Source organism: Callionymus lyra, chromosome 4, assembly GCF_982586985.1.
Source record: "Callionymus lyra chromosome 4, fCalLyr1.hap1.1, whole genome shotgun sequence".
NCBI classification, from domain to species: Eukaryota; Metazoa; Chordata; class Actinopteri; order Syngnathiformes; family Callionymidae; genus Callionymus; species Callionymus lyra.
The window spans coordinates 16,082,411-16,095,420 of record NC_141821.1 but is presented as its reverse complement, the minus strand read 5'-3'; the positions used below and the strand labels follow the sequence as shown (position 1 = coordinate 16,095,420).

The following is a 13,010-nucleotide window of genomic DNA, read 5'->3' as shown; positions in this document are numbered from 1 at the left end:
TCTACATCCATGAGCAGGAGTGCGTCCCAGTCATACGTACAGCACAGCTAACACTTCCCTCCTCTATACATAGAACTCTCCCCCAACCAAAGAAGAAAAAACGAAAGTTACGTATGTAACTACGGTTCTATGAGTCCCGGATGACCGCCAGAGGCGGTGCTTCAAGCACTGAATGTATCCATCTCGCGCATGCGCAGTTCGAGTTTAATACCAACAAAGTCACCTGTGACCCCTGATGACCCCGGAAGGGGTATAACTTCCGGTGACATCAGAGGATCTGTTCCTGCAGAATCTTCTCGCGAAAACACAAGGATTCTGAGTGACAGAACGCTCTGGCGGTCATCCGGCACTCATAGAACCGTAGTTACATACGTAACTTTCGTTCTATTTCGTCCCTACTGACCGCCAGAGGCGGTGCTTCAAGCACTGGATGACCCATAACAACAAGGTCACAAAGAATCACAGTACGTACCTCATTGAGGGGAAGCAACAGAGTCGGGCAACAGGACCACACCTAATGGATGAGGAGTGGTGACGTTCACCCGATAGAACCTGAAAAAAGTGCTTGGTGAGGCCCAAGATGCTGCCTCACAGATGTCCTCCAGGGGTACCCCGCGTAGGGCTGCCCATGACGTAGACATCGCTCTGGTAGAGTGGCACCTCACCCCGAATGGCGGGGGGTGACCACTTCCTTTATATGCGTGGGTAATCACATCCACGATCCAGTGAGACAGTCGCTGTTTGGAAAGAGCAGAGCCTTTCCTAGGGCCACCATAGCAAATGAAGAGCTGGTCCGACCGTCTTATACTTGCGGTTGCAGCTATATAGGTTCTTAGAGCCCGCACAGGGCACAGCAGTCCCAACCTGTCTTCCCCTTCCGGGGGAATAAATTGTGCCACTTGAATGGGACGGTTGAGATGGGACGGTTGAGGCTCGATAGTGACAGCCATATTTGGCCAGAGGGTAACCCCTGAGCCGTCTGAGCTCCACCGCAGACATGACTCACTCACAGACAGGGCATGTAGTTCCCCAACACGCTTCGCTGAAGCGATGGCAAGGAGAAAAGCAGTCTTAGCAGAAACCCACTTCAGCTCTGTCTGAGCCAGGGGTTCAAAGGGAGGCAGACACAAAGCGTCGAGCACCAGGTGCAAATCCCATGCTGGGGCGCGCTGTGTGCGTGGGGGGCGTAATCGCCACGCGCCCTTTAGAAAGAGGGACACCAGTCTGTGGGACCCCACTGTGTTATCATCTACCCGAGCATGTTGAGAGGAAATGGCTGCTGCGTATACCCTCAGTGTGGCAGGAGACCGGCCACTGTCCAATAGTGACTGGAGGAACTCCAGAATCTTTGGGACTGAACAGTGCACAGGGTCCTCACCCCTGTCTGAACACCATGCAGTAAACAGTTGCCACCTATTTGCATACTGCAGCCGTGTAGAAGGCGCCCTGGCATTTAGTATAGTGTCGCAGACAGCATCTGAACACTGCGTCAGAAGCGGGTTGGGCCCTGCAGCGGCCAGACCCATAGTTGCAGGCGAAGAGGGTCGGGATGCCAAATCTGGCCCTCTAGCTGAGACAGGAGATCGTTCCTGTCGGGGAGGCGCCATGGTGAGCTGCGGCAGAGCCTGCGCAGCAGTGGAAACCATGTTCTCCCTGGCCAGAAGGGGGCTACCAACAGCAGCCTGTGACCCTGCTGGAGGACCCTCTGCAGTGTTGAGAATATCAGAGGTATTGGGGGAAAAGCGTAGAGGAGACCTTCTGGCCAGTCGTGCGCAAGAGCATCCTGGCCCAGAGGACTGCTTTCCTCCTTCAGGGAGAACCAGAGGGGACAATGGGTCGACTCCCTTGTGGCAAACAGATCTACCTCTGCTCTGCCGAATGTGTCCCAGATATTGAGCACCACCTCTGGGTGAAGCCGCCATTCCCCCGATGGGGGCTTGCCCCGAGAGAGCAGGTCTGCGACCTGATTCCGGTCCCCGGGCAAATACATTGCTCTTAGGCTGGCCAGGCGTGGAGCCGCCCACAGCAAGAGGTCCCGGGATGCTTGCAACAGCTGTGCAGACCGGGTGCCCCCCTGGTGGTTTATATGCGATACGGTCGACACATTGTCTGACCGCACAAGCACATGTCGCCCTCTCAGGAAGGGGAGAAAGTATTGCAGGGCCATATACACAGCTCGTAGCTCTAGAACATTGATGTGCACCGAGCAGTCTCGAGCAGACCACAGCCCCTGGGCTGTACGGTTTTGCCACACTGCACCCCACCCTGAGAGGGAGGCGTCTGTTGTGATGGCCTCTCGGCGGAATGCAACCAAACCCATCTGCACGCCCTGGAGGAGAAAACCTCTCTCTCTCCATGGAGCCAGAGCAAGAAGGCAACGGTGTGAGACCTTGAGTCTCCTGTGCCGGTGCCACCTGACATCCAAATGAAAGTCGTTCAGCCACCTCTGAAGGGGGCGTAGCGACAACAGCCCCAAAGGGACCACGGTGGCGGCAGCCGTCAGTTTGCCTAGGAGTCGTAGGAACTCCACGTAATGCAACCACGTGCCCCTGCGAAAGAGGGGAAGGAGGCGGAGGATGTCGTCCACCCGCTGTGGTGAAGGCCAGGCCTTCATTGAAACTGTATCGAGAGTTATCCCGAGAAAAATTGTCCTCTGTGAGGGAACTAGGCAACTCTTTGTAGAGTTCACCCTGAGACCTAGTCGAGACACATGGGAAAGGAGGCTTGTGGTGTCCAGGGTCGCCCGAGACCGGGACGAAGCACAGATGAGCCAATCGTCTAGGTAGGGCAGGATCTTCATGCCCTGCGACTGCAGGGGCGAAAGGGCTGCCATTACAACCCTGGTAAATACCCGTGGCGAAAGGGAGAGGCCGAACGGGAGCACCCTGAACTGAAAATGACGTCCCTGAAAGGCGAACCTCAGGAACCGTCTGTGGTGTTGTGCTATGGGCACATGAAAGTAAGCATCCTTCAGGTCTATTGAAGTAAACCACTCCTGCCTGGAGACAGTGCGCAGAACCTCTGCAGGGCTGAGCATGTGGAATCTCAAGACTTTCAGGAACTTGTTGACTCCCCTTAGGTCGAGGATAGGGCGGAGTCCGCCATCTCTCTTTGTAACCAGAAAATAAGTCGAGTAGACCCCTCCTGGTTGTAACAGGGGATCTATCTGCTCGATTGCACCCTTGTCCAGGAGGACGGACAACTCCTGGGTGAGGGTTTGGGCTTTTGCCGGGTCGCATATGATGGTCATCTTGACCCGGCCAATGGTTGGGGGCCGGCGTCGGAACTGAAGCTTGTACCCGTTGGTCAAGGTGGAGAGCACCCAAGGGTCCCGGGTGGAAGCAGCCCAATAGCTGAGCTGCTGTTGGGAAAAACAGCCGACGGCCGACCCCAATGCCTCAGCGCTGGGTCCCCCGGCCTCGAAAGGCTCTGGGGGTACGACGGACAGTATGTGGTGCCTGAGGTTGCCTAGAGGGCAGCCGCTCAGGGGCTTGAAAGGTCTGTGCCGCCTGCTGAGCAGGCTGTGGGCTTGGGCGCTGAGACCTGAGGTAGCCTCTGGGGTAAGCCTGTGGCTGAGAACGGCGCTGGGGGGGAGCTGAAGATCCCCTAGGTCTGCCCGGAGGAGGCCGACTCCTGCGAAGCCCGGACAGCTGCTGTTGAGTCTGTCTGGCTTGGACAGTTCGTTCAAGTGCCTCTAGCGCTGCAGGTCCAAACAGTTCCCCCGGTTCCACTGGAACACTGCGGAGGGTTCTCCTGCATGCCTCTGTCAGAGGTGATTGTGCCAGCCAGACCTGGCGGCGAGCCTGGACAAGAGTAGACATCAACCGCCCCAGCTCTCTAGACATCAGCGCAAATGCCTGCAGGGAAGCGTCGCTGAAATTATGGACGGAAGCATCCAGTGGGGTCTCCTGTATAGATGCTGATAAAGCAAGCATCAGGTGGGACATAGAATTACCTATGCGTCCCATGCGTGCCGCTGCGTCATAGGTTTTGGAGAGCAGGTCATCTGTTACCCGACACTGGGAACGAGGACACCTCACATCCGGTCTCAGCGCCTCATCGGGTGAGACAATTAACGCAGCTATTGCCGGCTCGACGGCTGGTATGCGGCCCAACCCAAACTTGGGTGCATCCTGCATGGCTGCCAGGGTCCGGGCGTCTGAGTTTGCACGAGAGAGGGCTCTAGAGTCCCTCCAGCATGCATGCAACTCTCTCAAATATTCGTTAGATGGAGGCACAGTAAAGTTGACGGGAGCTGATCCGCGTCTGAAAAAGGCACTGGCTGTAGCTGGCTGAGCCTGCGGGATATCCAACTGCAGGCGAGCCAGGGCCGTACGAATGATGGCCCCCATAGAGCCGTCTCCAGAACCGACAGTAGAGCTGTGGGCTGAAGAACGGGAGGCCGCCGCAGAGGCGTGGGAGGCTACACGCTGTGGTACCACCTCCTCTCCATATTCGGCGAACTCAGTGGCTGAAGCTGCCATGGAGATTATATCTTCCTCCGGTTCCAAGATGGCTGGAGGAGGAGCAAGATCACCCAACTCTCTTTCACCAGTCCCAGACTTGAAGGCCAGGAAGAAGGATCTCATTTGATCAACTTCCTCCGTTAATTGGTCCACCTTGGAAGCAAGTCCGGACTCTCTAACCTTCTTCCTAGAAGTGGGGCCTCTAGTCTCAGCAGCCCGCCGTTTAGATCGGCGGGATTGAGCTGGAGTCTGCCGCTGGGCTGAGGTTAACTGCTCGGGCAACGAAACGAGGCCCAACAGTTGCTCTACCTCAGCAAGTCTGGCAGCCCTTATTCCCCGGGGCATGAAGCTGCAGTTCATGCAGGGATCTTCTGAAAGACCTTCCCTCAGATGCTCGAGACCAAGGCATGAGGGGCACATATCGTGGCCGTCTTCGGGCTGCAGAGAAGCCATACAGACTGAGCAGGAGTGGCCGCCAAGCATGTTAGCAACAGGCGAAGGCCACACAGAGAAAAACAACAAACGCTGGGAGCGGGGGCGAAAGCGCAGGCTTCACCAACGAGTGTTTACATATATGAGAGGAGTATACAAACGCTGGGAGCGGGTGCGAAAACACAGCCTTCACCAACGAGTGTTTACATGTATGTGAGAAGTATTACAAACGCTGGGAGCGGGTGCGAAAACACAGCCTTCACCAACGAGTGTTTACACATATGGGATGAAGTAGCACAAATGCTGGGATAGGAAGCGAATACGCAGTCGTCCCCAACAAATATGAGGAATCCACTTCGGTAGCTGAAAAGGCAGCAGTACAAATGTTGGAAGAGAAAACACTGTCGTGACCAACAAATGTAAGGAACCAAGAGTGAAAAAGTTGCAGCGGCACTCAAGGGCAGTTGTACTGATATATAGACAAAGAATACAAAGCCGGGAGAGGGAGCGAACACACTTCGTCACCGAAAGAAATCAACTACAACCAATGGCGAGTACAGCAGGTTGTACTGATATTCAAAGATATATAATGAAGAGTACAAAGTCGGGAGAGGGAGCGAACCCACTTCGTCACCGAAATAAATCAAATACAACCAATGGCGAGTACAGCAAGTTGTACTGATATTCAAGATATATAATAAAGAGTACAAGTCGGGAGAGGGAGCGAACCCACTTCGTCACCGAAATAAATCAAATACAACCAATGGCGAGTACAGCAGGTTGTACTGATATTCAAAGATATATAATGAAGAGTACAAAGTCGGGAGAGGGAGCGAACCCACTTCGTCACCGAAATAAATCAAAATACAACCAATGGCGAGCACAACAGGTTGTAATGATATTCAATGAAAAGAAAATTGGTACTCAGCCAAACGAAGACGATCTCCGGACGCTTCCACGGCGAACCGCTACAACTTCTCCGGGTCGAAAGTTCGTTGCAGTCTCTGGAGGGCGAAAGTTTCGCAGCTCCGACAGAAGTCGCGTGACTACCGGCAACGAAAGAGCTAGTCCTTGAGCTAGCTCGGTGACATGCTACTTGCGCAGCGAGAAGATGAAAAGGAACAGATCCTCTGATGTCACCGGAAGTTATACCCCTTCCGGGGTCATCAGGGGTCACAGGTGACTTTGTTGGTATTAAACTCGAACTGCGCATGCGCGAGATGGATACATTCAGTGCTTGAAGCACCGCCTCTGGCGGTCAGTAGGGACGAAATAGAATATATATTGTCCACTTCTTATTTTTTTTACACACCAAACTAAACCCAAACGTGATCAGACGAGTGACTGAGAAGCTCCTCCAGTGACGGTTAAACGCGCGCATGAGTCTGTTAAAACAACACGTCCTCACACCCGAGGCGTCATACCGTCCTACGCCGTGCAATTTCCCCCTGGCATCCCCAAGGTGACGTTACAGGAGGGACAAAAGCGTCGGTTATGGCATACCCGGGTCACCCAGTAATATACAGAGCACTCCCCGACATCGGATTCAAACGACCTGGGTTACATTTGACGCGTCACCTAACTCGTCGTTGCCATGGTAACGTGACGTGACGTGTCGCTGTTGTCATTTGGCTACCGTAATTCTAAAACTATGAAGCGCACTTGAAATGTTTAATGTCAACATTGCGATTCTACCCCTGATTGTGCTTAACGACCTCGATCAACTTTGAGGTCATACACGATAAATTGGTAAAAAATGCTTAATTTTTAATTTTTGAAGCTTGGATTGTTCACGCATCGCGGAAGTCAAGAGGCTCTCGTGGATTAATAAATGCTTAAAAGGTCCTGTAAAAGTGACTATATTGTATATTTTTAGGTGTTTCAACTCCATAATGTTGACATTGTTTTATGAATGAGTAAAATAAAGTCTGGATGTGTTATTTCGCTTGATCCTCTTTATAATCCGGTGCGCTTTTCTATTAAAATAGAACCTTTCATTGAGATTGCGTTTATGGACATATGTTTTATTTTTATTTAGCTGCCATTATGAGCGATCTATGTGACGATAGTCAACAGTAATCGCGATCCTGCAGAGGTGACGTCACACACGCTAATAAACTGATCGTGTAGGAATGTAGAGCCGTCACACCACAGGAATAAAATGAGATATTGTGCTCGTTTGTTTAAAAGCGCCATGGAATACAATTGTAGATGTGTGCTTGTATAAAGACCGAGTGAGTTTTGCAGTTTCAGTGTCAGCTAAAGCTACGCGTCACTCGTCTATTGAGGTAAGATATAATTATTGCTTTAAGTCTACTCTGAAATAAGGTTTCATTGCGTGTAATGTAACTTTCTGTGGTGCGTTAAAACGAGAGCTAGTTCGCTAAAACATAGCTTTTTTAATTATAATGTAACACACACGTATTTTGTTTGTTATTTTGAAAGGACAAAATATATTTATATTCCAATAAAAAGTTTGCTATATTGGTAGGTCATGGTAGGCGATTTATTTTATTAATATTCAAGATATTGATTTCATTTATCACCTCCGCATATTAATACAGATAACATATTTATCGTATTTAATTATATAAGTATACGTTTATTTTAACCCTTTTGGATGAGGGATTTGATCTGTTGTAGTTTTAAATGAAAGAATAAATATAAAATAATAATGAAAAGTATTTTAAATTCCAGCATAAGGAGGTAAACCAGATGGAAACACCATCAAACAATGGATGAAGGAAACATGAAGAGCTTATCTCTGAATGCATGATCAAGTATACTTGCTTGTATTTATTGATTTATTATATTTAAAAGGGAGCACTAGTATGTTTTAGTTTTGTTTTTGCATGGAAGTGACCTGCAAGAACTGCCCAGAACTCCAGACCTGCTTGACATGAAACCTTTCTCTCTGTGGTTCCTGACAAATGATTTCAAATGTGAAGTAAGTGAGTAATATTTGTAAGCATAGTGAACACAAACTTGTAAACCTAAAGCACATCCCATCATGGAAATAATCTAAAATGCAATTCTATGTTCTTTTCTAGGTGAGATGGAGTGCTGCATATCAGGTGCTGGACTAACCATCGGAGGTGGAAGGGGTCAACACATGTCAAAAGCAGGTGAGATGGTTACATCATACACACGTTGGTCATTAAAATAGTCATGTTTGGTAATAATGATAAATACATTTCTGTGGCAGGACGCACTGACATGCTGACGCTTCTGGCCAATGTTTTCTGGCTTCTGTTGTTGGAAACACTTGGTCGAGCACGTCAAGGTGGTAGGTACCAGACTGAAGAGTCTTTTTCAATAGATTTTACACTTCAAATGATTGGAATCATACAAATTCATTAATACAATGTTTTCCAGGTTCTGTTGACTTTCGGACAAAGAGGATTCGACGTTGTTATGGCAGTAAGGAGACAGCAGGAAGTGAAAGATTCTTGAGAAAGAGATGAACCACCTCTGGAAGTCTCTGTCAAGTCGTTGTGATTCCCTGAAAGAGTTGTCTCGCATGGCAGTGTCACAGCAAGGTAAGAGTTTATTTAGCAAGTGAAGAACAGAACTAGTACAAGTACAGCTGATCATTCTTATTGTCTTATTCTTTTAAGATGCACCGTGGGCTTGACTGGTGAGGCTTTGAAGGATCTTCAGAGCATTTTAGGAGCAGGAGCAAGTCAGGATGACGTCACTCCAACCATGACTCGGACCAGAACCTACTACACGCAAGTCTTCGCTGAGGATGAGACCATGGATCTGATGGTTACTCGTGACATTTGTGACGATCTGTGAACAATTGTTTGATATGAAACCTGTAATAAAGCACAATTTGATATAATTTTGAATAATGCTCCCATAGTATTCATCCCAACATGATCAATAGAGTTGTAACTTCAGATATGCCTATAATTGATACCAATGAATGCTTAAAAAATTAAAATAAAGTTTTTATGATAACAGTTCATATCTTTTATTATGACAGGGTGATAAAAAGCAGCTCATGTACAATATTCATATTGGAGTTAATAGCTTATCCAGTGTTAAAAGTTTACTACTATTGGAATAATTACATCTATAATCATACGTTAGTAATCAATAACATGTACTGCTTACAGCTAATCAACGTGTTTTTCATGACTGTTGCTCTTTTGCTCTTATTATTTGATCTTATTTGCTCTGTGACCCTCAGCCATATGAAACCTGGTCAATGTGACCTCTGACACCTCTAAAATCATATGCTGGTGGGACCATAATGATAACTCCTTCCAAACCGGAAGTAGCTTCAGGAAGCACCTAGAAAAACGCCCTTGAAAACATATGTGTACAAATGGAACATGAAGAACCTCTAAAAGTTTCACTGGTTCAACAATGGTCGATTTATAGAGCTTCAAAGTCCAGATTTCTCCAAGTTTCCCATGATACCATGGGGCACAGGAAGTTCATAGCAACATCAAACCACCACATTTCAACTCAGAATGGAGTCTTTAATAACATATTCAAATATCAGCTCTGAGGTCCAAGTAGAAAAAAAGTTTCCAAAATCAAAAAAATCAGGTCTGGTCATTCTGTTACACTCAGTGACCATCTTGACAGCACAATGACAACCTCTCCCTCATTTTTGCACCGATGGACACCAGATTTCTTACATAGATACGAGGGGACCGTCAGACTCTGTAAATTTTATCTTTCTAGCTGCACATGGGCCCACGTGACAGTCTCTTGAAGTTATAGAATTAACCCTTTCATGTCCAACAGGCCACAATAACCATAATAGGTCAATAGGTCAGAGATTCCAAAAGCTACTTTAAACCAAAATGTTCATGTTTGATATTTAGTTCATTGTGAACACACACAAACTCATTTCAGACCTCCAGGGGCCTCAGAGCAGAATCAGGAGCCAAAAAGCAATTTTTTTCATAACAGTTGCTCTTTTGCTCTAATTTCACCTCTGTGACCCTCAGCCATATGAAGTAGCTTCAGGAAGCACCTAAAAAAATGCCCTTGAAAACATATGTGTACAAATGGAACATGAAGAACCTCTAAACGTTTCAGATCATTTGAGTTTACAATGGTTGATTTATAGAGCTTCAAAGTCCAGACTTCTCCAAGCTTCCCATGATACCATGGGGCACAGAAAGTTCATAGTTCCCTCATTTTTGGACTCATTGACACCACATTTCTCACACGGTAGTAGGAGACCATCTGGATGTGTCATATAAATATCAGCCTCACAACGGCCTTCATGCCTCTTGAAGATAGATAATTAACCCTTTGATGTAGCACAGGCCACTACAAACAAATAAATCATTTCATGAACCCTGTTAGTTGTTCAGTATTTGTTGTTGTTGGTGTGTGTAGTTTTCTGATTGTATAATAGCAGTCTTGAGTCACCTATCAATAACATAAATATGTATATTTTAAAGTTCAAACATGTACTGTGGGTCTCACAAAGCTTTTAGACGTGCTGTCTTCTATTTCATAGTTTGAGTGTAATTTACAAATAGCTCTTCAGTTGCTATTTTAAACAATGATGATTACTGATGAATTAAATCATATTTTACCGCTTACCCATATCACATGGAATGACAAAATTATGAAAGTTATTGCAAGTGTGGCAATTTCAAGAAAGCAGTGGTTTATCTCTATTTATCTTAAATAGCTCCACTGCGTTTTGCTGAATGTTTGATTGTTTATGTTTGTATTTTGTTGATGTACTTTGGGTGTTGATGGTTAATAATTGAGTAGTGAAGGGTTAGGTATAGACGAGCTTATGCTTCACCCTTCTTACTTTGGACATGTTGGGTTAATATTATTGTTTGACTATAATTATTGCTTGACTAATGTCATTGGTTTTGTTTGTTTGTCTTAAGTTTACTTTCTTATGTAACATGTTTGAAATAAAGCATTCATTCATTCATGATTCATTAACATATGATGTTTGCTTTGCCTGAATATTGTTCATGTTGAACTCTATGTCGATCTCAAACTGGGGTAAACAGAGACCTTTTTACAACTTTTAAATCACCAATAGTCATTTTCACAAGACATTACCTGCACTGATGATGAATACTATGGGACGTTATTCAAAATGATATATGTGCTTTATTACAGGTTTCATATCAAACAATTGTTCACAGATCGTCACAAATGTCACGAGTAACCATCAGAGTCAATCTGCACGACGTTGATGGTCTCATCCTCAGCGAAGACTTGCGTGTAGTAGGTTCTGGTCCGAGTCATGGTTGGAGTGACGTCATCCTGACTTGCTCCTGCTCCTAAAATGCTCTGAAGATCCTTCAAAGCCTCACCAGTCAAGCCCACGGTGCATCTTAAAAGAATAAGACAATAAGAATGATCAGCTGTACTTGTACTAGTTCTGTTCTTCACTTGCTAAATAAACTCTTACCTTGCTGTGACACTGCCATGCGAGACAACTCTTTCAGGGCATCACAACGACTTGACAGAGACTTCCAGAGGTGGTTCATCTCTTTCTCAAGAATCTTTCACTTCCTGCCGTCTCCTTACTGCCATAACAACGTCGAATCCTCTTTGTCCGAAAGTAAGCAGAACCTGGAAAACATTGTATTAATGAAGTCGTATGATTCCAATTATTTGAAGTGTAAAATCTATTGAAAAAGACTCTTTAGTCTAGTACCTACCACCTTGCCGGGCACGACCAAGTGTTTCCAACAACAGAACCCAGAAAACCTTGACCATAAGCGTCAGCATGACAGTGCGTCCTGCCACAGAAATGTATTGATCATTATTACCAAACATGACGATTTTAATGACCAAAGTGTGTATGATGTAACCATCTCACCTGCTTTTGGAATGTTTTGACCCCTTCCACCTCCGATGGTTAGTCCAGCACCTGATATGCAGCACTCCATCTCACCTAGAAAAGAACATAGAATTGCATTTTAGATTATTTCCATGATGGGATGTGCTGTAGGTTTACAAGTTTGTGTTCACTATGCTTACAAATATTACTCACTTACTTCACATTTGAAATCATTTGTCAGGAACCACAGAGAGAAAGGTTTCATGTCAAGCAGGTCTGGAGTTCTGGGCAGTTCTTGCAGGTCACTTCCATGCAAAAACAAAACTAAAACATCCCTTTTAAATATAATAAATCAATAAATACAAGCAAGTATACTTGATCATTCAGAGATAAGCTCTCCATGTTTCCTTCATCCATTGTTTGATGGTGTTTCCATCTGGTTTACCTCTTTATGCTGGAATTTATTTTATATTTATATATATTCTTTCATTTAAAGAAAACTACAACAGATCAAATCCCTCATCCAAAAGGGTTAAAATAAACGTATACTTATATAATAAAATACGATAAATATGTTATCTGTATTAATATGCGGAAGTGATAAATGAAATCAATATCTTGAATCTTAATCAAATAAATCGCCTACCATGACCTACAAATATAGCAAACTTTTAATTGGAATATAAATATATTTTGTCCTTTCAAAATAACAAACAAAATACGTGTGTGAGTTACATTATAATTTAAAAAGCTAAGTTTTAGCGAACTAGCTCTCGTTTTAACGCACCACAGAAAGTTACATTACACGCAATGAAACCTTATTTCAGAGTCGACTTAAAGCAATAATTATATCTTACCTCAATAGACGAGTGACGCGCACCTGGTTCCGTCAAGTTACTGCACAAACGTGAGGACAAAATGCTATCGATCTTTGTCAACAAGTGTGACGTCAACATCCGGAGGTTTGGCGGAAGTTGCGTGTGCGGCAGTTTGAAAACTTTTTAGCTGACGCTGAAACTGCAAAACTTAACTCGGTCTTTATACAAGCACACATCTACAATTGTATTCCATGGCGCTTTTAAACAAACAAGCACAATATCTAATTTTATTCATGTGGTGTGACGGCTCTACATTCCTACACGATCAGTTTATTAGCGTGTGTGACGTCACCTCTGCAGGATCGCGATTACTGTTGACTATCGTCACGTAGATCGCTCATAATGGCAGCTAAATAAAAAGAAAACATATGTCCATAAACGCAATCTCAATGAAAGGTTCTATTTTCATAGAAAAGCGCACCGGATTATAAAGAGGATCAAGCGAAA

The 13,010-nt window shown here is 45.6% G+C and overlaps 1 protein-coding gene and 1 long non-coding RNA gene across 2 annotated transcripts; one reads left to right on the top strand and one right to left on the bottom strand.

Moving 5' to 3' along the window:
* Window positions 1-1,489: 1,489 nt before the first annotated feature.
* Window positions 1,490-4,826, bottom strand: LOC148081892 (uncharacterized). Its single transcript, XM_087788370.1, has 3 exons — window positions 3,956-4,826; window positions 3,715-3,803; window positions 1,490-3,670 (listed from the first exon to the last, which is right to left on the bottom strand). The coding sequence occupies exons 1-3, from the start codon at window positions 4,824-4,826 to the stop codon at window positions 1,490-1,492; spliced, it is 3,141 nt and encodes a 1,046-aa protein (XP_087644496.1).
* Window positions 4,827-7,470: 2,644 nt separating this feature from the next.
* On the top strand, window positions 7,471-8,721 carry LOC148081891 (uncharacterized). Its single transcript, XR_015710826.1, has 4 exons — window positions 7,471-8,023; window positions 8,104-8,184; window positions 8,274-8,437; window positions 8,516-8,721. It is a non-coding gene; the product is annotated as an uncharacterized LOC148081891 (long non-coding RNA).
* Window positions 8,722-13,010: the final 4,289 nt, after the last annotated feature.

Bases quoted from the DNA above. Each gene is read 5' to 3' on its own strand.
- LOC148081892 (XM_087788370.1), bottom strand. From the start codon at position 4,826: ATGAACTGCAGCTTCATGCCCCGGGGAATAAGGGCTGCCAGACTTGCT. The intron at 3,804-3,955 runs GTAATTCTATGT...ACTCTTGTCCAG, and splicing joins GGCACGCATGGGACGCATAG to GCTCGCCGCCAGGTCTGGCT. The intron at 3,671-3,714 runs GTTTGGACCTGC...GAACTGTCCAAG, and splicing joins CCAGTGGAACCGGGGGAACT to CCAGACAGACTCAACAGCAG.